At 43.7% G+C, this 26257-nt stretch overlaps 1 protein-coding gene across 1 annotated transcript; it reads left to right on the plus strand.

Annotated features, from left to right (window-relative positions):
- Positions 1-1374: 1374 nt before the first annotated feature.
- Positions 1375-25301, plus strand: NT5E (5'-nucleotidase ecto; the record flags this gene model as incomplete). Its single annotated transcript, XM_084284430.1, has 9 exons — positions 1375-1707; positions 5595-5817; positions 10835-11023; positions 15542-15739; positions 17255-17406; positions 20640-20752; positions 21596-21741; positions 23269-23469; positions 25144-25301. The coding sequence occupies 9 exons, from the start codon at positions 1375-1377 to the stop codon at positions 25299-25301; spliced, it is 1713 nt and encodes a 570-aa protein (XP_084140556.1).
- Between the last annotated feature and the right edge of the window lie 956 nt (positions 25302-26257).

Raw genomic sequence — 26257 nt, forward strand, 5'->3', positions numbered from 1 at the left:
ACAAGTGTTTTTTACTTTCTGCCAGCGTTGAGCTGTTTAAACTTATAAAGTTGCTGTGTCTGCTGTAGGGCAACGGGAACACTCCCTGCACGCCAGCGACTGTCCTGACCAGATTTCCAGTGGCCACAGTGAAAGCTCGACCAAACTGGCGCAGGTGTGGGCACCTACTTGTGGACACCTACGTGTAAATGTCTTGGCTTTGGGCTGGATCCCAGCAAGGCTGTCTGCAAGAGCCAGGGGAGGGGGATGTGGGAAGGAGAAGAAATGCGACTCTGGGTTTTGCCGACGTGGCTCGTGCCATGAAGGGTTTTCCTGGGACGGGATGGGCACGGCACAGCCCAGTCATCCAAGGAAATGAGGAGATGCCACAGAGCTATTTTAATTCACGTCACGCGTGGGAGCGTGGGGACAGCGGAGCGGAGCCACCATGGAAGAAAATACAGGTTCATTCGCTTCCCAGCCATCCGGGGAAACAAAGCAGACCAAATGGGTTCAGATTCCATCCCACGGACTTTGGGTGCCCAGGAAACCGTGGCGTGACATCAGCCGGCGGGAAGGAGGGAGCAACGCGTGCAGCCTCTGCAGCGTTTGTAGGAAACCGTCGCTTTTTTTTTTTTTTTTTTTTTTTCGTGCGATGGGGAAACTTCTGCTTTTAAGAGAATAAATAAATAAATAAATAAACTAATAAATAAACTAATAGGTAATCCACCAGTTGGTCGCTGCTTACAATTTGAGGCTGTCCATAGGGTGCAGGGACTTATAGGGAAGTTAAAGCACGTGACAAGCTCACTTTCCACGATTTCGTTCTCCGGATAATTTGCTCGTTTATTAGGAGCAGGACACGCCGTGGGCACACAGCGTAAAGGGGCAGGCTGGGGGCTGCGCTGGTTGACCGAAATGGCACAGGACCCCTGGCGAGTTGTTTATTTAGGGCATCGGCGTTCCTGTTTTTTCCCCTCAGCAGGCACATGCCAAGCCACAACCGTACGCTCAGCATTTAACCACGGAAATCCTCTTGAAAGCGATCCACGAGCTGCAAACACTAAAACCCTAATTAAAGCAGCACTTCGAGCCGCGTAAGCCATCCCGAGGGCTCGCTCTTTTATTTCCAGCACCGCCGGAGAAAAGAGGAGGAGGGGAAAGGCTGGGTGGGACGCTGCGAGCCACCGCGAAAGGTTGAGAAAGCCCTTCCAGCAGCCCAGCCACTCGCCGAGGAGCCTCCCTGGAGTTTGTCCCCTCGCTGCCGGCTGCCTTTTCGCCTTCCCGTGCCACCACTTCGCGAGCTCCGGGCGGGGCGCACCGGGGCGCACCGGGGCGCACCGGGGGGCAGCGAGAAGGGACCGCGGGGGTGGAGCGAGGGGACAGCGGGGAGGGATGTGGCGGCGGGTGGCCGCGCTCTGGCTGTCCCTGTGCCTGTCCCTGCCCCTCTGCCCGGCGGCGGCGGCTCGGCTGCGGCTGACGGTGCTGCACACCAACGACGTCCACGCGCGGGTGGAGGCGCGGGGCTGCGCGGGGGCCCCGCGGGGCTGCGCGGAGGGCGGCGTGGCGCGGCGGGCGGCGCGGGTGGCGGCCGAGCGGGCGGCCCGGGGGGGAGGCGCGGTGCTGCTGCTGGACGCCGGGGATCAGTACCAGGGCACCGTCTGGTTCTCCCGCTACAAGGGCCGGGAGGCCGTCCACTTCATGAACCTGCTGCGCTACGACGCCATGGTAAAGAGGGGTGGAGGGGAGAGGGGGGCTATCCCGCTCCTTGGGGTGATGGGGGGCGGCTTTCCTCGCTCCTGGGGTGTCCAGGGGGTGAGAGGAGCCTGGATTGCAGCAGAGGGGTCACAGCCATGCCAAGGGGTCAAAGCCCTGCCAAAGGGTCAAAGCCGTGCTGGGGGGCTCACGGCTGGCAGCTCATCTGGCTTCAATCCCATGGGAAGGGTCAAGAGGCACGCAGTGGTGGTGCTGTTCCAAAAGGGTTTGGGGTTTTAACCTGCTTGAGGCCAGTGCCAGCAGGCTTGGAGATGTGAGGGTCTGGGCATGAGGTGGCTGTGGGTGGCTGCAGTAGTGGTGTGAGCCGCTCGGTGATTATAGCAGAGTGCTTCAGAGGGAGCTGTGCCCTCACGCTGCCTCTTATGCTCTACCGAGTGCTGAGAGGAAGACTGAGGGATTTGGGATGAGGCTGGGGGATGCTTAGGTCTTTTCTCTCTGCTTCTCAGCCTGTTCCTGTGTAAAGGATTACCATGGCTTATTTTGCTTGTGTACAACCCCAGAAAGGAGGAGAGAGATGGAACCTACATTTGAGGGTTTATTTATTGAGAGTTTACATTTGAGATTTGTTTCATCCAGGCTGGCAGCTTGAGGGAAAAATCTTGTTCTGGGCGTATCGCGTCCTCTGTCTTTATCTTTTTGCTTTCTCAGGAAAGGACTGAGCTTTTCTTTCCCAGCAAAAATGGTTTCAGCTGCTTCTTCCCTCTGGCCCAGAGCAGCCACAGAAGGGAAAGTGTTGTCCCAGCGCGCTCTCCTGGGCTAAACACACCTCATGCCAGAGGGGCGGCTCTGGGGAGGATGCTGCTCTGTTTGCTTGGCCTGATGAACCTTGTCCTAATCCTAAAACAAACACCACCAGGGGTTTTCCTCCCAGTGGTGATGGGGAGGAATGTGTGCCTGCAGGACGTGCCTTTCCTGAGAGCTGGGAAGTGCTCTGGGGTTCTGCAGCGCAGGGAGAGAGCTCGGGATGGTTTTGCTCACCTTTCTTCCCAAAGGTTGCTGTTGGCTGCTCTTTCTCAGCCTTAACATTTGCTGGTTTGACTGTCTCATGGATGAGCCAGGAGCTTGTTTGGTTCCTGGTCATATCACAAGAAGAAATTCCTTTAGGCAAAATCATCAGTGTCCAGCTAGCTTTAGGAATACATTATGTAGGAAGAAGCATCAGCAGTTTGGCTAGGAGGTCCCGTTTCCTTTTTCATCATAATAAGACTAAAAAAATAAATAAATAAAAATAAACCCAGACCTTACTGGACATCCAGAGGCTTGTGCTGGATGCTAATGCCTTAGGGGAAGTAGTCGACCACTTGCACAGGGAGCGAGGTAAGAGCTGTGCTGCGGAGAGATGAGCTCGTGTTTCTTTAAGCAGAATTTGGGAAGCCACAGCTGTAGAAGAAGCAGTGGGGATTACCGAAATGGTTAGAAGCTAAAACATTGGAGTAGGATTGCAAACAGGATGAAGGAGGGAACATGAGTCACAGAAGTTGTTACAGGATGAGGCCAGGAGAACCATGGGAGGGTCTGGAGCAGCCTGGCTATGTTATCAGAGGTCTGCTCCACAAGTGGGACAAATATCCTTCTTTAGGTTTCTCCTTTTCCCATTTATGCCTGTTTTTCCCTCAAACCTATTTTCTCCTGTTTAGCTAGGCATCCCCTTCCAAATCTTCTTGTCACTAGCTTTGCCTTTTGGGGTTAATCACTCCAAAATCATCACAGTAAATACAACAACGACAGTAACGGGAGGGATGAGAGAAGCGTTCCAGTTTTACTGCTAATTCTCATCCTCATGTTAAATTGTACTGTGATTTTCTGAAATATTTTTAGCCTGGTTTCTTGTGAAAAGGAGGATCAAATGACCACATGCTGTGCGCCTGCATGTTTCTGTTTACTCCCTGCTGTGATTTACACTTACATTGGCCAGCGGATTTGGATTTGGTGAAGGTTTATCGCAAAGATACAGAGTCACAGAAGCTCTGTGCATAAGGGTGGTTGGGTAAAGAAACCCCAAATGATCCGTGTCCTCCTCCCCAGAGGAAAAGCCTCATCAAAAATATTATTAGACACCAGTGATTTCTCATGAACAAGAGACTTTATAACCACCCCTACCATGGGAAAAGTTTTGATCAAAGCTTTTATCCTAATGGACATGAAACAATCCAAACCCAAGCTACAAAGCCAAGAGAAACAAGGTTTCATAAGAGTGTTTCTTTTTTTTCCATGATGAGCTAATGGCAGTTACACACAATTCAAATTCCTACTTAATTTGCAACCCGTTGTTTTGGGGTGTAATTATATATTTAGGAGGAACAGAAGGTATATGCAGCAGCCAAAAGAAAACGGCCTGTTACCATACCAAGATGCTCAATCGGTCTGTGGCCAGCCTTTGGGAACACCAATGGGCATTGAAACAAGTTTCTGTAGGGTTTGGTTCCTTTTTTTATTCCGTCTGGTTGTTGGTTGGTTGGTTGTTGTTTTTCTTGTTGTTGTTTTGGTTTGGTTTTGTCTCCCCTGAAAGAAAGACAGCAGTGATCAAACCTGCTGGCCTTTCGTGCTTGTAGTGGCTTCAGGGTCCTGCCGGGGCTGCCACGCGATGTAGTCTGTTTGGGGACTCAAAACTGGAACAGCCACGTGGATTGGTGTGTCTAAGTAGAGCAGAGAGGTATATCAGTCTTCTTAGGTGATGAATACAGCTTTCCCAACTTAATCTTCGGGATGAAATTACAAGCAAGCTTTTGTTTAGAAGAGCTGGCTAATTGACTTTACCACCCCTTTCGTGCTCTGCTCCAGTTCCCACCTGGAAATTGTTACGTGTGCCAACTTACTCCATGGCCACATTTCCATAGAGAAAGCCTTTTCTTTCCTCACCCCAAAATGTGCTACAAGGCTCTTGCGTGTGTTGAGCTTCTGCACAGCTGCTCTCTGCAGGGATTTGCTGGCTGTTGCCAAACTTGCAGGCACAGGCATGCGGCAACTTGGGCTGAGCACGAAAACAGGGTGGGGATGAGCGATTCTGTGGCCTTTTTAAGGTAAGACCATTATTTTCTGTTTAGCAACCTAACCCAACAGAACATCCTCTTCTTGGTAGTATTATCTTGCTACTGAAGAAACCGGGCTGCTCATTTTCTGTGATACTCTTCAGACTTCACGGTGTTGAGGACGCTAAACCTGTATGCACACACGTCTAGTGCAGATCGCCTACGGAGACCCTCACTGCCTGATATTGGATCTTCTTCTGCCTGTTAGAGCTTCTGCATGTGGATAATAGCTGGAAAATTACATTTTCCTGTTGTGGTAGAGCACACAAACTCTTGCTAAATGTTAGCGTAAATATAAACTGTGCTCCAAGCACAAGCTCTTAAAATAAATGTTTTATTTAGAGATAAAATATATTGTCATTGGCATGTAGCACTTACTTTTTTTTTTCTTTTTCTATTTTTTTTTAACAATGTGTTTTCCATGCACAAAATGCATGTTTTCCTTGATGGTTATTGTTAAGCCTCCCTCTTGCAGTTGCAGGATGAAAAACCGCTGGGTTCTAATTTGGTGTATGAATGCAGACCCGTGTTCAGATAGGTTTTACATTCTGACTTTCACATCTGCATTGACGTAAGAGCATCTGAAAAGCAAAAACCTAAAAAAAAAAAAAAGAGTAACCTTTCTGTGTTTGTCAGAAACAGGAATGTGCTGTTTTTAACAAGCTACGGTGTTCTTGGAGAGCAACTTTTTACACCAGCAGATAACGACAGGACAAGAGGGAATGGCTTTAAACTACAAGAGGGGAGATGACAGTATTTATATTGAGTATTGGATGTCGGGTCTTAGATTTTCTTCTTGCTTTTCCACAGGCTTTGGGCAACCATGAGTTTGATGAAGGTGTGAGTGGATTATTGGATCCTCTACTTCGAAACGCTAATTTTACAATCCTGAGCGCAAACATTAAGGGAAACAGCCCATTAGGAAATGAAATGATGAAATATGTTTATCCTTATAAAATAATACATATTGGCTCCGAAAAAATAGGCATCGTTGGCTATACAACAAAGGAAACTTCCTTTCTTTCACAGCCAGGTATGTTTTCTTTAGTATGTAAGTCTATACCCTTTATTGCTATTGTATTACTTACCTAATTCTCTGAATCAAAAGATGATGAATGGTTTCAGTTGAAAAGTTTGTTGTTTTCTCAGGATATCCCTGTGTGATTGAGCCTTTTAACTGCCTAATTTTTAAACTGGTAAAAATGTGTTGACACAATTTTTTTTCATACAGAACTGAATTATCTAGCGTCGCTGAATTATCTAAGAATATATTCTTAGAAGGCCAGTGAGATTGTGGGAAAGCTGGGGAGGAGAGAGGGGGTGCTTTGGGAGTGTTATGGTTGTCTTTGTTTATAATTTATATTCATTCTGCTATTTATCCATTTATATAAGTTTGAAGTCATGAATACAGCTTGCCTTTAGAGTGATGTGTGTTGAAACAAAGACATCACTGTGTTGAAATTTTGCTCATGGATGCATCCTTGCTTAAGCACTAGTAAAAGCAAGGAGAGCTGCTTCTGTGTTTTTGAAGCAGAAGTTGCCCAAGATGTTTTTGGCCTCTCGGATATTTCCAGAATTTAGACTACAGAAGGAACACCCATTCAACTTTTACAACAATTGCTTCATTCATGAGTAAAATTAGAGTTGATGAGGAAGAGACTTGTCCGTTTTTGACTATTTATTCCAACATTTAAGGGTTTTTGTTTTCAATAAAATGAAATGGAAACAAATAATTATAAATAAAATGAAAACATTTAAATCAACCATAGCAGATCTGAGTCACTGCCTGCTCACAGTTCAGTGCCCCTCTGAGAAAGTCAGACTTTCTTTTCCTGCTTTTTTTGCAGTAGGTTTTAAAAGAAACTGGGGTGCCCTAAACATTGATTTAAAACATTTTCCAGACTGAAAAAGGACTTCATATTATTACATCTCTTTCCAATGCATAGTAATAAATAAGTAATGTATAATGTTCCTGAGAAAATTCAGTACTTAAAGGAGGTATGATGTAAAACTGTTCCTTCTGTTCTGTTTAATTCTTGTTTGTTTAAGCTATTTGGAAGTGGGTGTCTGAGGTCAGAACAGACTTCTGTGTCTGACTCCTATTTTACAATGCTGTGTTTTGGGGAGTCTTGTCTTATTTGTCCTCCAGTGAAAAAGAAAATTGATTTGTATTTCATGTAGGCAACAGAATTTCACCTGTGCATGAGCGTGTGTCATCTGACATCATGCTGAGTTTGAGAAATGAATGTATAGCCAATTTCGTCCAGTATTGTTCTTCTCTAAGAGCTAATAAAGTAGATCTTGGCTCTTCTTCCACACAATTGTGCTGGTGCCGCGAGATCATCAGGTTAACTTTCTTGCAAATAATTATACTAGAGCAAAATCCAGATAGTGTTGGAGTGATCTTCTGAAGCATTTAAATACTCTTCCAGTAATGTCTGAGTATTATATTCAATGTCTCAATATGCTGAGACATTTTAACAGCGGCCACAACTAGAAAAAACACTATTAGAAGGGAAGGTTGGTTATCTCCATATATGCAGCTAAAGCAGCCCTAAGCTAAGTAGGGTACTTCTATTCCACAGTGTAACGGAACAGCAGGGCAAAATCTAACAGCTACCATTTATAGCAATCAGGGTTTTTACAACGTTCTGTTTTGCCTACTCATTGTGTGTGGAGGAACATTTGGAAGCTTTGAAAATGTGAGTTCAGGACATGTTAGTGTAGCTCAGTGACAGCATATCACCAGTATCCAGCAGTCGTTCAGATGGATAACATCATGGCAGAGGTAGGTTAGTGGCAAAATAATTTTCAACCTAATTCCTTAGTCCAATGAATATGATATTCAAAGAATTTTAAGCTCAGCACCTTGCTTATCTCTACACACCTATTCCAGATGATTCAGTTTGCTCAGCCTCTGCAATAATTGCTTTGGCATGCTGTATGCTCTTAGGGCATTTTCAAGGCTTCAAAATAGGAAGCTTGAAATTGCTGAAACGTGAATTCCTACGTGACTACTCTCCATGGAAATTTTTTTGAGAGTGTGATTTCTTCCATTGTTAAGTCTCAATTACTACAACACAATTATGAGATTACAGCTTGTACTTTTCATAGTGCAAAATATCTATCAACATACTAAAATTAAAAAGTCCTTAAATCTCACTGTTCCCATTACAAAGGAACAAGTAATCTCTGCTGAAGGTACTGTTAATGTTACTGTTTGGAAACCATAGGGATGAGGAACACTTAGCACAATTTATATATTACAGCCAATTGGCAGTTTCTCTAAAGTTCCCCTCTGTGGTGCTGTATACAGCTATCTCAGCTGAATGCCCAGCCACGTGTCCTGTGAGAAATGTTCATACCTTGGTACACTGACAGAGTTGTCTATGTACTTGCTTTGCGCTGGCAATCCCTCCCAAGACTATATTTTTCGTATTAGATGCTAGTGGCTCACTTGCTTTTGTTCTGACAGTATGTTGTAAACCCCGAAAATAGCAAACACCTTTATCTGTCCTGAGAGGTGCCCTGTACGTGTTTGGTGTTGTGAAATAACACATCTCATTTTGTCCACTGTCTTTTTGTGTAAGGTAGAAACCCAAAGCAGCTTAGTCTAAAGCCCTGCAGGCAGCAAAATATTTACTAAAAATATCAACTTGGCCAGTTTTCTTAAAATGGAACTTGAAATTCCATTTATCCCACTTTGTCGTGGCTGGCTTGCGTAACATTGGTAACGTGCAGCCGGTTCTTTTTCCCTGCTCTGTTTGGATGTTTTATCTGAAACTCTACCTCCAGCTAGAAAGAGAAGAGGATATCACCTCAGTTTAGTAAGTTGAGAGAGGAGTGAAATACTGTCACAAGCAACAGGTAACTCTTATTTAAGGCCTATATTTCAATTCAGATGTTTTAGAAAAAAAAAAGGGGAATGGAGTAATAGGCCGTATGGTGCTTTTTGCCTGATTTCCTAGAGAAATGAGGAATTAAATTGCTCTTGTGGTTCCTCACTGTACAATTTTTGAACCTGCTGGGCAATTTCAGCAAAGTTTGATGAAGTGTTGCAGTGGCAGAGTTGCAGTGGCAGAGACACCAAGTTGTGTGGTAAGCCATGACTAGGTCAAGGGGAGGATATGAGGGCAGTCCCTGCATCCCCAAAGCAGAAATCCCTTTTTGAGGGTGAGGAGAGGTGCAGAGAAGTGCCTGCTGTCACAGCGAGTCCATGTTTGACCCTTTGGAGATCTCAGCTCTGATCCCCACACTGTGGTGTGCGTGGCCACAGGAGGTGAGATGAGCGCCTTGATGGGCCTACACTCAAGGTGCGCTTCTTGCACGTTGTCTTCTGCCAGGAGCCATGACCTAAGCCCAGCTTCTGTCAACCACAAGGATGTACAAAGAGGAGCTGAACTTGGTGGCCTGGAGAAGAAAGGCTGAAGGGAATCTAATTGCAGTCTTTCACTGTCTTAAGTGGTTTATAGAGAAGACAGGAAGACACTCTTTTGAGAAGGGCCCAGAGAAAGGACAAAAGACAATGGGCTCAAGTAGCACCACAGGAAATTATGGTGGGATGTAAGGAAAAGATTTGTCACGGTCAGAGCAGTTAAGCCCTGAAACAGGTTGCCCAGCGAGGCTGTGGATTTTCAGCTGGCTTGGACAGGGCCCTGAGCAGCCTCATCTGGCTTTGAGTTCCTGCTCCGAGTGGGTTTTGGAGTCGATGGCCCCCGGAGGTCCCTTCCAACCTCAATTAGTTTACGACTCTTTGATCCTAAGAAGAGGTCCACAGGAAGAAAATGTGGGGATGCTCTACACAATTTACTCCAAAATGTGCAGTACAGAGATTCCCTCTGGCAGTTGTAGAACTATTCAGTGGGTGTGGTGGTTAACCAATTTATATAATCCTCTTTTATCTCTTCCATTGTGGCAGTTTCCTCTTCATTTCCTGAGACGTTTTGCATTGAATCATGAATTAGTTTCACTCCTCCCTTTGTTATGAAATAATGTAAATCTTTTGACTTTAAAGGCATATTTCAAAACTGTTTGATCAAAAAAACTCCGCAGGCAGGAGAGGCATTAGGTAGACGGAGAATTGGTAGGAACAGTTTTTCAGCTGTCTTCACTGGAGAGCTTGCGATTACAGTTGCTGACTATGTTCTTAAACTTTGTTCTTAAATCTTGGTCAAAGAAATTAGCCTCTTACATAGGAAGTCCTTTTGCGCAACCATAAACACTGTGGCCAGGTTGAAAGTGCATGTTTGTCTAGCGTTCCTGTAACCGTTTGTCAACTTCAGCAGGCACAGAAACATTTCGGAAAGACTGTGAGTTTCCCAACATTGTAGTCCAGAGGAGCTTTCTCCTTTCCGGACTTTCCATTCTTTATGTTCTCATTTTGGGACAGCAGCTCAGTTGTGCTCTGTGCTGCCATTTGGTATTTCTGATAGCGGTTCGTTAGGTGAGATAGTTTGTATAAAAAGGCAGTTCAGAGTGTAGTGCAGGACTTTGAAGAAGTTGACGTTTAAAGCCTCAGAAGAGGGGGAAAAATGAGATGAGTCTACAGTACAAAGAGAGAGAGAACCCAGGAGAAGGTGGAAGATCTCGAAGAAATAAAATAGGGGAAGAAAAAAACTTTATAGTGCTATACTAGTGTTTATAGCCAAGCACTTACTGACGTACGTAGTCTCCTTTCTCCTAGCTTAATAACAATCATAATCATCATCATAATAATAGTAAAAGCTGTTCAATTTCCGATGCCACGATTGGCATAACTGTATTTATTTTTAATGGAGTTATAACATTTAGTATAGGCAAGTATACACATTTCAGTGGAAAAAAAAAATTGAATTTGTCTAAGCACGCAGGGACTCTTGAGAGACTGGAGAACATCAGATCAGATTAGGAGCTTGAGCCAACTAAGTATTTTTGAAAGCCACTGCTATTCAAAGTTTCATTAGTTACATAAAATAATATCACTATCACATAGTATCTGTTGGAAAAACTAGTAATTAAGGTACTTTGTAAATACATTCATGCTTCTTCCTTTTTTTTTTTTTTTTTTTAAGGTAATGACGTAATCTTTGAAGATGAAATTGAAGCATTACAAATACAAGTGAACAAACTTACTGCAATGGGTGTGAACAAAATCATTGCACTAGGACACTCTGGTTTTACTGTGGACAAAGATATCGCCCAAAAAGTGAGAGGAGTGGATGTTGTAGTTGGAGGACATACAAACACATTTCTCTATACAGGTATTTTACTACTTACTGAAATGTTATTTCTAAAGCAAAGCTGAAACTGGTAGTTTCTCCTTAAGCTCAGAAAACTTTCACAGATGTAGTTTATTGCTGGCAGTGCTGGGCCAGTTTCACAGCTGGTACCACTCCATAACTTCCATGGAAGAAACTATCTAAACAGTCAGTGAGCCAGAAGTGCCCTAACTCACTGAAATGTTCCTTACTGCTGCAGATGTGCAAGGTGACCTAGACAAAGCAGGACACAGGTGATAATGTTAAATATTAAATATTAAATTATTGCCACACATACAGTATGTGTTTCCAGTTTAGATAGATAAGAGTAAACAAGATGATTACATTTAGCCTTATATGTGACAAAACCAAGAAAATCAGTCATATAAAACTTCAGAAGTGATACTAATATTGATCTTATGTGGAGTCTGATTCTGCATTCATAGACTTATCTTAGGCTTGCCATTAAGAAATGCCTGTACTTCTCACCTTTTCCATGTTTCCTCTATCTTGTTCAGTCCCTCTTTTCATGTGACTTTATTCTTCTCTCCCCTAGAGATAAACGTTTTTCCAGAGATGAACATTGTCAATAAGATTTAATTTCTTCTGCTACTTTAGGCAGAGCCCGTCATCAGCAGCTCGTTCCTTCTCCAGTGCTGCTTCCTTCTCTGTGCCATAAGTGGAAAAACAACAACAAAAAGTGTTTTTTAAAAGCATAGAGGATAGCACATTAAATTTAGCAGAAACTTAATTAACTGATTGAGAGTATGAATGGAATTTTCTATAATTTTCAGCAAAATTTCACTTGTGCCTCACTAACAGGGTAGCGCCATGTACCCAGGTACTTCACTACTTATAAGAGTTTGCACTTTTCATCCCCTCCTCAGCCCACTCACCTCCTTTCACTTTCTCATCCAGATTTGTCCCATGTTTACTGCAGACCTTGTCTCCCTCAGGCTCTCACCTTTTATTATTATCCCATTTGCTAGAAAGAAACCATTGCATTCCACAGCTATACATTACAGGGTTCAAAATACCTCTTGGATTTGGCCTCCAGGAATAACTTTGATCACTAAGCTGGAGCCACAAAGGATTTCACAGAATTTCACAGAATTTCTAGGTTGGAAGAGACCTCAAGGTCATCGAGTCCAACCTCCAACCTAACGCTAACAGCCCTCCACTAAACCATATCCCTAAGCTCTACATCTAAACGTCTTTTGAAGACTTCCAGGGATGGTGACTCCACCACTTCCCTGGGCAGCCTGTTCCAATGTCTAACAACCCTTTCAGTGAAGAAATTCTTCCTAACATCTAACCTAAAACTCCCCTGGCTCAACTTAAGCCCATTCCCCCTCGTCCTGTCACCAGGCACGTGGGAGAACAGGCCAACCCCCACCTCGCTACAGCCTCCCTTGAGGTACCTATAGAGAGCGATAAGGTCACCCCTGAGCCTCCTCTTCTCCAGGCTGAACAAGCCCAGCTCCCTCAGCCGCTCCTCGTAGGACTTGTTCTCCAGGCCCCTCACCAGCTTCGTCGCCCTTCTCTGCACCCGCTCAAGCACCTCCATGTCCTTCTTGTAGCGAGGGGCCCAAAACTGAACACAGTACTCGAGGTGCGGCCTCACCAGAGCTGAGTACAGGGGGACGATCACCTCCCTCGCCCTGCTGGTCACGCTGTTCCTGATACAAGCCAGGATGCCGTTGGCCTTCTTGGCCACCTGAGCACACTGCTGGCTCATATTCAGCCGACTATCCACCATCACTCCCAGGTCCTTCTCTGCCTGGCAGCTCTCCAACCATTCCTCTCCCAGTCTGTAGCTCTGCTTGGGGTTATTGCGCCCCAGGTGCAGGACCCGGCACTTGGCTTTGTTGAACTTCATGCAGTTGACCTCAGCCCATCGGTGCAGCCTATCCAGATCCTCCTGCAGAGCTTTCCTACCCTCGAGCAGATCGACACACGCACCTAACTTGGTGTCATCTGCGAACTTACTGAGGGTGCACTCAATGCCCTCGTCCAGATCATCAATGAAGATATTAAAGAGGACCGGCCCCAGCACCGAGCCCTGGGGGACGCCACTAGTGACTTGGTTTACTCACCTCCAAGTTAGACATTGCAAAACGTCTAGTGAAGGGGTGCAGGAGACAAGTGGCTGAAGCACAGCAGAGAAAAGGACCATCCATCCCAAGGTCTTGTCTTCAAGAGTGACCAAGTGGTGATGGTGAGGGAAGAGCATACACACAGGCAGGCCTGTGGGGATGCTGTACTCTAATACGCTCCCAGCAGCTTGCAGCTCAGGGGCTTCCCAAACCAGAGACAGCATCTTCGTATTTCCTCGTCCAAGCCGGAACTTCTCTTACCTGAATTTGCCCCAGCTCCCTTTGAGCATTTGCAGACTTTTGGCATTCACAGGACCTGGTGGCAGGGTGTTCCAGCTCTGAGCTGTGCATCCTGCAGGGACCTTGCTCTCTTTTTTTTTTTTCTTTTTTTTTTGTTCCCCCAGTTTGTAGCCTGCTGCCCGCTGGTGGCATTTTTTGAAGTTTTATTCAACTATTTGGGAGATGGAAAAACAAAGGATGTACACAGTACTCGAAGTGTGCATTCATTGTGGATTTACATGGTAGAACACGGACTCCTTTGCAAAGAGGAGTTTTTTAGTCAATTTAGCCAATGCCTGTAGAGTTTGTGCCTCAAAATGGCAGCTGTAGTAGTCTGATAGTGGGGCACCGCCTGCGATGACAAGAGGTGTGCCTGCGAACTCTCACAGGTGGAGATGGGATGTGAACCTGGAGATCTCAGCCCCTTGGGCACTTCACAATTCCAGGCTGTGACCCGTGGCACCTCTGTGGGGCACACCCAGTGGTGCTTTGACCACCACCATCACTTCGAGACACAAGCTCCATCCAGGCACTGACTAACAAATCTTTGCTGTAGTAGTCAAAATGTCCCTGTTCACAACTGAAACTAATAGAAACTGACTATAGATAGAAACTAAAATGAAGACCAGAAAGCATAACTTCCTCCTGCTAATGTTTCCATTCATTCAAGGACTAAACAAGGGCAAGAGATCAAAACCAATTCCTTTTTCAGTTCCAAAACCCCAAAGTCACGTTTGCATGCATAAATCCTTCAGGGTTCTCATTAGTTGCAGGATTTCTTAAATTCTTCCCCAAATAAACGTCAAGTAGTGAAGAGGTCTGGGCACTACCAAGAAACCAACTCTGTTGGCTGGGGTAAAAGTAGAAAAAAATAGTTCTCTGGTGAATTTGGTTCAGCTTGTCATTTGTTACAGCCATTCTCGCTGGAGACGAGAAGGGATTAGAGATAAATATGAATTGCATTAGTGTTCTAGAAGGAACATTTGTCACGCTTATCATCCCTGGATTTCATGTTACATAAACAACCTTAAATGAGAGGAAACCAGCTGTGCGGTGAGCAGTGCAAGCCAGGCTCCTGCTTTCCTCCCAGTTCACGTCTTGTGCACATGCTCTCACACTCCCCAGCCCACGGGCACCCCAGCTCTTGCCCATCAGACTGCAACAGTCCCATGGGCAGGAAAATGGGAAAAGAGCTGCAGGATTTGGTGGGGCTCTCTCATGGAGCGTGCAGCACCTCTCAGAGCCGCCCAACCTTGGTTTTCACTGACAGGGGTGGAAATGCTGACGGGAATATCTGAGGTGTGATGCCTCTCAGATAACATTATCAAGGGCACAGAGGAGGCTTGTACCCCTGGGGCAAGAGCTGCACGGATTCCTCTGCCACTTTCCTCCTCTGCATAGTTTCTAAATCCTGTGGAAGCCTATGCTGATAGAGCCAATACCTCTCTTCTCTGGAAATATCTTGCTGTAACATATCTGTTTCCAAGTCCGGCATCTAATCGCTCTTCAAACTTTGCAGGTAGATAAGTGTTTTAAATCCATGACTACTTAACTCTCACACTGATAAAGTTTGCTTTTGCAAAATGTTCACAGCCTGCTTGAAATTTTGGAGACCAAGTTTGGTATAGCAAAAAAAAAAAAAAAGTCAGCTGGGTGTACATAAAAATTTACAGAACTCTCTGTAAATATTCTTACTGCATGTTATCAAAAAAGTTTACACTTTTTTTCTCTCTGTTTTACTAACATTCTTGTTTTCTAGCTGATACACAATAAAGTAGTGTGAGGGCTTTTCAGCCAGAGGCTTGTATGTGTGCGCTACTTAGAGGTTTAGATTGGGATAATCAGGATGAAAAGTGCCTTTGTTGCTATTGTGACGTGATGTCATGGAGGAGTGTGCTGTCACAACTTAAAAAACACTGTGGTGGTTATTGGAGCTCAAGTCCTGAAAACAACGTCCTCTCTTATGATTTAACATAACAAGACAATTAAATGTGTGCTTGTCCTCTCATACATTCGTAGCTGGTTCTGCTTAATATCCTGGTCATCTATTTTTTTCTAAGGATGAAAGGCATTTGAATTGTCATTCTAAAAATTCCTTGAAGGTCACACAAGCTGAAGACCCTCTTTACATGGCTGTCTCGTGCAGGCACCCCCCCCTCTACCGAACAGCCGGATGGCCCCTATCCATTCATGGTTGACTCAGATGATGGGAGGAAGGTGCCAGTCGTGCAAGCTTACGCTTACGGAAAATATCTCGGTCGCTTAAACGTTACATTCGACGAGAAAGGAAACGTGGTCGAAGCAGTTGGAAACCCTATTCTGCTGGACAGCAGTGTTCCTGAAGGTATGTGAATTAAAAACTTGAATCTGCCTGCAGCCCTCTACCCCAGTTCAAGTGCTGTTGTGTTAAATACACACACAGTGCAACGTTGTGGAAGAATTCGGCTTGCTTCCTGCACTTGCAGCTGACTTTGGTGCAAGTTTCAGGTTGTGTAACTGTTGTACCCATTGTCTTACATATTTCCTCTTCTAAACAGTGAGATATAAAGGTCTTGGAATATGCACAAATGCAGTGTATGTCTTTGCTTGCTGGAAATCATTGATAGTCCTTTTGTGGGAAGTCTGGTGATACATTACCTTACCATTCAGCAAGACCCATGATGGGCATCCCTGTAATTAGGATTTTAAATATTACGATGACTGGGTTCTTCAGAACAGAGTTCAGGACAGGAGACAAATGCTGAAGTATTAAAAAAAAAAAAAAAAAAGGAATACTCTGACAACGTGCAAATACAATGTACAAAGCCCACATCTTCCTGTTGTCAGTGCTGAGGGTGCTCCATGTTTAAGGTCTGGAACACTTGAGCTGGAAGGAGAGTCCCTCTGCTGATTCCTGTCCATAACTCTGCCCAGGCTGCGTCACATACTTGTCTGCTCTGCAATTGCCCGTGCCTGATGATCTGTTCTCTGTTTCTTCACCCGTGTTTGCTGTATGAAGCTCTGATCTTTCACCAGGTTTTCTGGATTCTACCAGAGTGTTAATAAAATAAATCTTTTAAAAATTATGTTTTCAGAGCTATCATACGTTATTCTCAGTGATATATTAATTTAATGAGACAATTATAAGAGACTTTGCACTCTGATATTAGTAAGAGCAAAAATTCAGCTATATAGGTGCTCTGGTTTTATAAATGTAATATTTGAACACAACATTATACCATTATACATGCTGCTGTTGCTGACAAAGTTACATGGCAGATTGCTTAAAAGTAACAGCTGATATAAAGCAGTAGAGACATGATCCGTCCGCATATGCAAGTATCTTTGTATCTGCTTATTTTCAACTAGATTTGCACGGATGCACGTATAGAATTAATTCTTATAATGTGCTTTTTTTTCCCTTGGCATTGATATTTGAGCTAGTATTCCTTTTTGTACTGTGTTAAAGGGTAGGAAGCTATATTTAGAAGGGAAAAAAAAAAAGAGAGATGATGCCAAATAAAGACCAGGCTCACTTATATTTTAAAAATTCTTGTACAGTAGCTGTCATCTACCAAGGCAGAGGCTAGAAACCCCCAACTATCAGAGATTACAACAGGACTGGGCAAAAATATGTTTAAGAGTAAGAGAAAGATAGCTTTGCTGTGGCAAGGGAATAGTTTATTTTCACTGGATTGTGTGGTTCCGCTGGCTCCCTCTCTAAGCTTTGTTTAAAGCAAGAGTAGATGCCAGCTTGCTGGAAAAGCCCTTCGGGAAAGTGTGACATTTTAGAAGCATAACGAGCATGCTTTTTTCCTAAGCTTTGCACATTAAAAATAACCACGCTGCTTGTTTTACACTTTTATCCTCCTTTTTATAGATGAGCACATTAAAGAAGAAGTGGAAAAATGGAGGAAAAACCTGGGGAATTACTCTCAGGAGATTGGAAAAACCAGTGTTTACCTGAACGGGACGAGCCAAGCGTGTCGCTTCCAGGAATGCAACATGGGCAACCTGCTCTGTGATGCTGTGGTAAGGAGTTGCCACCACAGGTGGCAATCATATCCATGTAATTACTCGAGAGCCAGCAGATGAAGGGCTCCCAGGCTCTGAACTGTCTCTGTGTAGGCTCTTTGCTGCTTTCCATCACTGTAACATCTTGTGATTCCTTAGAAAGGCCTCGCAGGAGCAGGGCTACAGCAAATCTCCCTTCCTAGTGTGAGGAGCAGTTTATTCTCTGCATAGATCCTCGTACAGAGAACTAACTGCTTGCTCACAGCTGGCTCCTGCAGGTGCTGAGGCTGCAGTTGTAAGCTCTGTCACCCGTGATGCTGCTGCCCCGCTTCTCGCTCTGACAAGTGAGCGTGCCCAACGCGTTTGTCTCAGCCAGTGCTGGCAGTGCCCTTCTACGGACTTTTCATGAAACAGAGCCAGGACCCAGGGGCTGGAAGATCTTAGGGTATTGTCAGGGCCTGAGGGCACCTCCAGCCCTCTCTGTCCCTGCCCACCTGCCCCAGGACCCCACCTCAGCCCCAGGACTGGTCGCCAGCTCCCCACAGCCCTGCCCATCCCCAGGGAGGTGCTGGGTGTCTGGGGCTGCCCCAGTGTCCCCAGTTGCCCTGCTCCTGGCCAGGGTGGTGAGATGGGACCTGGCTGGTGGCCCTGCTCTGATGGACCCCACGTGGAGACCAGAGGAGAGAGGAGGATGAACCATGGTTTACCCAGTCCATGTTACTGCTTTTCTTGTAATCCTCATGATAATTCTTAGTTCGTGGACTAATTTCCAGATTAGGTTAAGATCTGGGAATTCTGCATTCAGTTCTGCTAAAATGGCACCGCCTTGCTTTTTCTTCCTGTGAGCCACTCTTGTATGTTTATTTGGAAGAAAGAGAAGAGAGAAAGAGAGAAAGAGAGAAAGAGAGAAAGAAAGAGAGAAAGAAAGAAAGAGAAGAAAGAAAGAAAGAGAGAAAGAGAGAAAGAGAGAAAGAGAGAAAGAGAGAAAGAGAGAAAGAGAGAAAGAGAGAAAGAGAGAAAGAGAGAAAGAGAGAAAGAAAGAAAGAAAGAAAGAAAGAAAGAAAGAAAGAAAGAGAGAAAGAGAGAAAGAAAGAGAGAAAGAGAGGAAGAGAGGAAGAGAGGAAGAGAGAAAGAAAGAGAGAAAGAGAAAGAAAGAGAGAAAGAGAGAAAGAGAGAAAGAGAAAGAGAAAGAAAGAAAGAAAGAAAGAAAGAAAGAAAGAAAGAAAGAAAGAAAGAAAGAAAGAGAGAGAGAGAGAGAAAGAGAAAGAAAGAAAGAAAGAAAGAAAGAAAGAAAGAAAGAAAGAAAGAAAGAAAGAAAGAAAAGAAAGAGAGAAAGAGAAAGAAAGAAAGAAAGAAAGAAAGAAAGAAAGAAAGAAAGAAAGAAAGAAAGAAAGAAAGAAAGAAAGAAAGAAAAAGAAAGAAAGAGAGAGAAAGAGAGAGAAAGAAAGAAAGAAAGAAAGAAAGAAAGAAAGAAAGAAAGAAAGAAAGAAAGAAAGAAAGAAAGAAAGAAGAAAAATCATATATTTCCTCATTTTTTACATTTAAAGAAAGTCACTTTGTTGTCCTTCATAAGCCTGTAGATTTTCTTGATACACATTTTGCCTTGGGCTGTCAAACTCTACTTTGGTGAGGTAGGTATCTGTAGCCAACCATCTGCATTCATCGTAAACCCACACGGATCACCCTTCATGTTCTTTGCCATACCAGTTATAAGCTTGCTTTCCTGTCTGGTACTGTGCATTCAGGGGTATTAAGGAAAAAACCAGACCTTTCTGTACCATGGGCTTGAATATTTAGAGCTGTGCGTGGAAATCTGGAGATTGAGAAATGAGAAAAGTTGATGGAACAATTGTGCTGAGTCAAAACAGAGGTGTCCATGTTCAGTGGAGCTTCTCCAACAGGAGCCCAAAACCTCAGGATAACAGGTTGACAGGAGCAGATGGCATTTACAAAGGAATTTAAAGGAACTCAGATGAGAAACTGCTGACTTGTTAACTGCAGTGTGCAAGCTTTTGTTCCCAAACTGCCTCCATGCTCAGGGCTGGAGAGTAGTGAGTGTAGGAGCAGATTGTAAGCATGTTTTTGTGGGGTACCGAGGAATTACAATTTGTAATCCTGATGTCTGTTCCAGGACAATTGCTAAATTAGAGGGTATATATCAGACTGAAAAATCAGCAAACAGAAAAAAAATAATCCATTCATTAGACAAGAATTACAAACTCGAGAATGGATCTGGCCTCAGGGAACACCAGTGAGCACTAAGCTGGACACACAAAGGATTTATGCACCTGTAAGTTAGAGGCTGCAAACACTTAGCCTAGGGGTGCAGGGGAGAAGGGGCTGAACTGGAGCAGGGTCCGTGCTCGTTCTTCAGTTTGCATCCTGCTGTGCCCACCACTCATGACTTTATAGGCATCAAATATTTTCCTTCCATCCTCTCTTTACCAGAACAGAGACCTACCCTACATCAGCATGCTATTATCGGATGCTTCCCTGTGTCTTTGACCAATCTTGTCACCCTTCTCTGCATCTTTTCTAGATTTTTTTTTTTTTTATTCTTGAGATGGGAAAACACACTGACTCCTATCCGACTTCCACATGCTCTTCTTGATTTTTATTGGCTTCTGTCATGCCCCTCCTGTAGTTTTCTCTTTGTGAGACTGACAAGTCATAACCACAGCCATTCCTGTATGGAAACGAGCCCATCCCTTCCATTATCCTTATTTCCTTACTCTGAACCCTTTCCTGTTCTACTCAGTTATTTCAGTGGGTTGACACTGTAGGCTCATCATCTTTATGTGACTGAATAAATCCCTCATCTCCATTTTCTTTACTATTTATCATGTCTCAAGCAAATATTATTTTGTCCTTGCATTTTGCTTTTGTCAGAGTTGGGACACTGTTGGAGACACGATCCTGCACAAAGCAGATTGGGGTCTGACCTAGTATGCCTGTCTGATATTCCTCCACTCCCCAACGTCTTTCTAGTTTGCCAAGAGCGTTCCAAATAGTAACGACCAATCCTTTTCTCAGCTGGCCTGCCCTGATAATGTCATATACACAGACACTATGGGAAAGTTTGAGAGTTCTCTACAGGAAAAGACAAAAATTTTTCTTCTGAAAAGTTTAAAAAAAAACATATTTTAATTTTTATTTTTTGTATCAGTCTCAGTCTCAGTATTGTGTGTAAATTTCTGCAGCCTAGACTAAGTGAAAGTTAAAGAATCAATTTAAACACTTTCCTTTGGCAGCTTTATGAGAACGTCAGACATCCGGATAGAAAGTCGTGGAACCATGTCTCGATGTGCATCCTGAATGGAGGTGGGATTCGGTCGTCCATTGATGAACAGAGAGCTAATGGTACGTAAAGCTGCGTGCTGAATGACATCTCTATCAAGAAGGAGCAATCAAGTTATTGTGCAAGCCTGAATGCAGCGTTAGGTATGGGCTTGTCCTGATGGGATTTGCATAGTGTTTGGCAGCTGTTTCAAACTCTCTGAAATAGTTATCCATCATAAGAGTGCAACTGCACTCAGGCTGACATTCGTGGAAGTTTTTAATGTTGTTTGTACATGATGCTTTTTAACATTTTGTTCTCTCTCCTTGCTGTTGTGGAACAAAGAAAAACAGTGGCTGCTCTTTACCTCCTACCATAGAGCGGCATATGCTACGGTGGCTGGAAGCTTTCTGCAGTCTGCCACAGAATACGTGAATTAGTTTGTCTTTTGAATGCTAAGGTTTTCTTTACAGTTCTTATTTTCCTGATATCAGATAAATGAAAACTAAAAAAAAAAAAAAAAAAAAACACTTTTTTTTTTTTTCATTTTAGCTAAATCCTTCTCTAGGACTACTCGAGTAAATCTTAAGCGATTGGAGAAATTGCCTGACTTGAAGTATGAATTTCTGGTTTTCTTCATCTTAGGTTGATGGTTTGTAATCTGTTTTAGTAGAGGTATTTGAACACAATATTGTACACAATATATGCAGTTACATCACACTCAGATTTACTTGTCTTGTTCAGCTGGATGACAATGACAAAGGTTCATTGATCGGGACAATACACGTGATCCTCACCTGCACCTCAATTTCTCACACTGTATTTGCCATTTTCCTTGTCAAAAACATACTGCTAAACAGTCCTAAAATAGTACTGAGATTTTTTTATATTTTTTAGTGGATGTAAATAAAGTCTCATTCCCCCAGGTAGCATTACTATGGAAGATTTGCTCTCTGTTTTGCCGTTTGGAGGTCGTTTCGATTTGGTGAAGCTGAAAGGCTCCACGCTGAAAGAAGCTTTTGAGCACAGTGTGCACAGGTACGGGAAAGGAACAGGAGAGCTGCTGCAGGTTGGAGGTATGCTGTCTTCCTTCCTCCTCTTGGTTTTCCAAAACAGGCGACCCCTCCTTGGGCCTTGCTTGCATGACACCTGGAAGGCATTGCGTTGCCTCCTTAAGAATGGAAAGCAAGCTGGCAACACATCCCAGCTCCGTGCCTTACGTGTGCCAGCTAACTGACACTATTTGTCCTGAATATGTTTTTGCTGAGCCACGGGAGCCCCCGCAGCGCACAGGCAGCGATGGGATTCCCAGTTGTTTCAGTAACCCATAACTGGCAGCAGTTTAATTATCTACAGGAAGAGATGGTCAAGCAGAGCTGTAAGTTATCGCTGCGGCAAGCTCCTGTTTTCAGTTCTTCGCTGGAAGCCTGCATGAAAACCCAGACCAGGCTTCCCTGCCACATCATTGCCAATTTCCAGTTTATCAAAATCAGTTTGTGCCATTGCCTAACGGCTGGAGATGTGTTCAGAGTTAGTCCGAGCGGGCTATGGAATTGCTCCAGTGAATTTCTAAATAGTTTAGGGATGAACAGTTAATATTAAAAACATACACGTTTCTTGAATCACAGCTCCCCAGATACTTATCCAGATGTGTGCTAGGCTACGATCATGTTTATTCCTGCTCTCCCTGTGATGCTGTGCGGGTTCCTTTGTTTACCTAGCAGAAAAGCTAGGCTCCACGGGCAGGGGCTGAGTGATGTCCCCATCCATGCCTCTCCCCACGTAGGCTGGTGATGGGGCACTTTATCCCCTGCGAGATCCAGAACCCCACGTGCCAAGGGCACAGCCCACATCTCACACGCAGCAGCGAGTTACTGTTAGGATAAAACAGCAGCAGCAGCCCTTCCACTGCCTTCTCGTAGAAAGAAAGCAAGCAGAAAAGACACCTAGTAGCTCTGGAAAGGGTTCAGGACAGAAGATGCAGAGGAGGAGAGCCAAAGTTGGAAGAGGCGCTGTGCTTGGGGCTAGCTTTAGTGGCTTCCTGAGCAGCGAATTCTTGGCAGTGCTGTTCCCGGGGCCTAGCCCTGCCCAGGCTTTTAACGAGAAAGGTTCACAATGAGAAATCTTCATTCTTCTACAGCAAGTAGAAGCCACAACATTCAGTCCTGGCTTAGCTTTCTTTCCTTCAGCACAGTGCTTATTATCCATAATAGGCTGGCTGACTTTAAAAGTCATCTCAACCAACAAGAGCATGGAAAGAAAAGGCGCATGCTGAGAGCATTCAGGGAAAGTATTTTTATCTTGCAGTATCCTAACCCAATTTGTTTCTGTGAAAAAGGTGACAAGAAGCCAACAGGTGATCAGACAAGTAACCAAGGCAGGGCAGTACTCCAGCAATTCTCTAAAGTTGTGGGTTTGCTTGGATAAAACTTGATTTGCGTGCTAAGAAAACACAGCATTATCAGTATCCCTCAGAACAATATAACCTCAGTCACAGAAGCTGATGTAAAGAATCTTAAAAACGATGGAGGGTGCTGCTTCTAGCCCCTTGTGTTTGAGAGGCACTGCAGGAAGCGGTACTCAAACACCTATTCTTTTTGTAGGCATCCACGTAGTCTATGATCTCTCCAGAGACCCAGGAAACAGAGTTATTAGCATAGAAGTGCTTTGTACGGCCTGCAGAGTCCCAGCCTACGTCCCACTGCAGATGGATGAAATATACAACGTGACTCTGCCGTCCTACATGCTCTTCGGTGGAGATGGCTACCACATGCTCAAAGAGAAACATCTGGCATACGAGAAAGGTAAGCACAGGCTCTAAGAAGGTAGCAGACAATTCCTGAAAGCTAAAAGATCTTCCTATATACGTGTCAGATTTTTTGCTTTTAGTGGATAAATTTGTTTCTAATCTGATGGCTCTGGGTTGCTAGTTTTGCTTTTAGTTAGCAACTTTTTTTTAAAATCACAGTTAAATCATAAAAGCTTCAAGAAGTTTGAAAGCTTCAAAAAGAAACTAACCCTTGTTAGTGCTTAGAGAGTGGTTCTGAGATCATGGTAAATCAGTGAAAAAGTAAAAACCACACTAGACTAAATATTATGCGTACTGCCTTGCACACGTACCGACTACTAAACAATGGATCGAAAGGAAAGGTGCTATTTCTGTTGGGTCTCCAAATTCTGCTCTCTGGAAGCATTTGCAAAGGCAGAACTGTCCTTGTCCTACTTGGGGACATGAAGCTCAGGTGAGCAACACAGGTGGAGGGGAGGAAAAGACACCAGCTTGTTCTGCGGGTGTTACCCCATGCCTCCAAAAGCATCGGGCTTCTCACAAGTTCTGCAGCCCATCCCCGGGGTGTTTTCTAACGTTATTTGAACATCCTTTACAGTAGCATATAAACTATTAGAAATTCATCGTTCCTACAGTTAACATAGACATCTTTTGGGACAACGGGCAACTTTGAAAAGTCTTTGAGATTAAAATTATTTCTGAAGACACACACACACCAAAATGTAACGCCCTATTAAAAAGAAAGAAAAATAGAAGTATCTTCTAGGAGCACGTCTGTATCATCTGGAATGTACCCTGGGTATGTTCCGATTCCAGACTAATTATAATTATAATTTAGTTAAGCATGTTTGTACTACCAAAAAGCACGTCCCTTTGGACCTTCCTTACAGACTAGTCCTTGGTTCTGCAGGATGTTTTAATTTAGATTTGATTCTCACAAGTGGGAGTGATGTTTACAATCAAATTCAGCCTTGAATGGGGGGTAGCGGCGGTGTGGTTTTTAGAGAATAACTGTTTACACAGGAATAAACTCACATAGAAACAATTAAGAATAGTGAAAGGTAACAGCCTGAAATGTTCTTGTAGCATCGTTCAGTATATGAGAGGGGGCAAAGTAATAAAAGCTTTTAGATGGAAATATTGTACGATCATGGATCAGAAATGGGTTAAGAGGAGATGGCTGGCTGCAGTGACTCAAGAGGGCCTTCCACTCCAGAAAATGTGTGCACACAGGCTAGAGATTCTTCTTAAAAAATAAAAATAGTAAAATTTGAAAAAGGTGCAAATGACAACTCCACCAGATCCATAGCACTCTACCCAAAACTGGTGGGAGACCTCAACCTACCCCCATCTGATTGGAAATTACCATTGTAACAGAGAGAAGCAAACAAAGAAAGCCAGACAAAGCAAAGGTGGCTTTTGTTTTGGTAAAACGTGAGATTACCAAAAAATTTGGTTACAAACCACCATGGTGGTTTTAGATTTTATTTGTGCACAAAAAAACAACTCTCCACACCCATACGTTGTCCTGACGGCAGGCCTTCTGATCAGGAGGATCACACACAACAGGAAACTGTCAGCTTTAAGACTTGAGCTAAAACTGCAATTGTAAATTAAAGTTTTGTACGGAGCTTGGCTGCTGCAGAGAACATTAACATATTTATTTATTTATTTTTGCTTATCTGCTTAGGTGAACCTGATGTAGAAGTTGTTTCCCGTTACCTTGACAGAATGAAGAGAGTTTACCCAGCAGTTGAAGGTCGAATAAAGTTTTCTTCAGGAAGTCTTGTCCAAGGAAGTCTTACCCTGATTTCTATAGTAGTGACTGTAACATTCTTGCATACCTGATTTTTGCTCACTTTTTACATTTAGAGGAAGACGGAAGGATGGAAATGGTGCTGAGAAAGGGAAAAGAACTGCTCACTTTTCTCAAACCTTAAAACGAGCGAATGTTTTGGTTTCTGCATGTAGCCAGTAAATAGCACAAGTGATTATCTTTGATCTGGTAGAGTCATTGAAGTGAATGAGTGGGCAGAACTCATGGCTTACTTGGAAGCAGCAGGTACAAACAAATGTGCATAACCCACCATTCAGGTTGAGGTTACAAGAAGCAAAAGTATCAGTCCTCCATCACAGAACAACCACTAACCAAAATGGGCTATTCTTAATTCATCAAATTATTTTAGCTGTTTCAGTGAGTTGATTAAGAATCTGATACCAGTAACGTAAACAAGCTTCTAAAAACATATTATAAAGACATTATAAAGACATATTATAGGTATACATATCTCCTGTTAATCTCCACTCAGGGTGTAAGGTTTCAAACTAATAAATCTGGCTGCTTCCAGTTATCTTACCTACACCAATGCCTGAAAGAGCTGGATTAAACTCAGTGTCATGAAAAGCACTGGTCCATTTCTGTGCAATTAAAAGTTCTTGCATTTTATTTTTTAAGACACAGCAGCCCCTTTTGTATTTCCCATTAATAAAGAGCGCAAGAAAAGTTTGATGTGATTTGGATAAATGTTGACAAAACAAGTATGTAACTTCAGCATTCAATATGGCCACTTTGGGGACTGTAGCTAGAGTAAGGTGACAGTATTTAAGATCGTTTCATATAAAGATGCTCAAATTTACACCTTATTCCAAAGACCAAAGCACAGGACTCTTGAGCATTACCCCATATCAGCAATGTTCACAGAGAATGTCAGATATACACACATTGATTCCTGCAGCACTATGGAGTCCTTTAAAAGTTGGCCAGTAATGAGGCTTTTTACAGTATAACCTAGCTTCATCATAAT

The sequence above is a fragment of the Netta rufina genome (assembly GCF_964035555.1).
Source record: "Netta rufina genome assembly, chromosome: 3".
In the NCBI taxonomy this organism is placed as follows: Eukaryota; Metazoa; Chordata; class Aves; order Anseriformes; family Anatidae; genus Netta; species Netta rufina.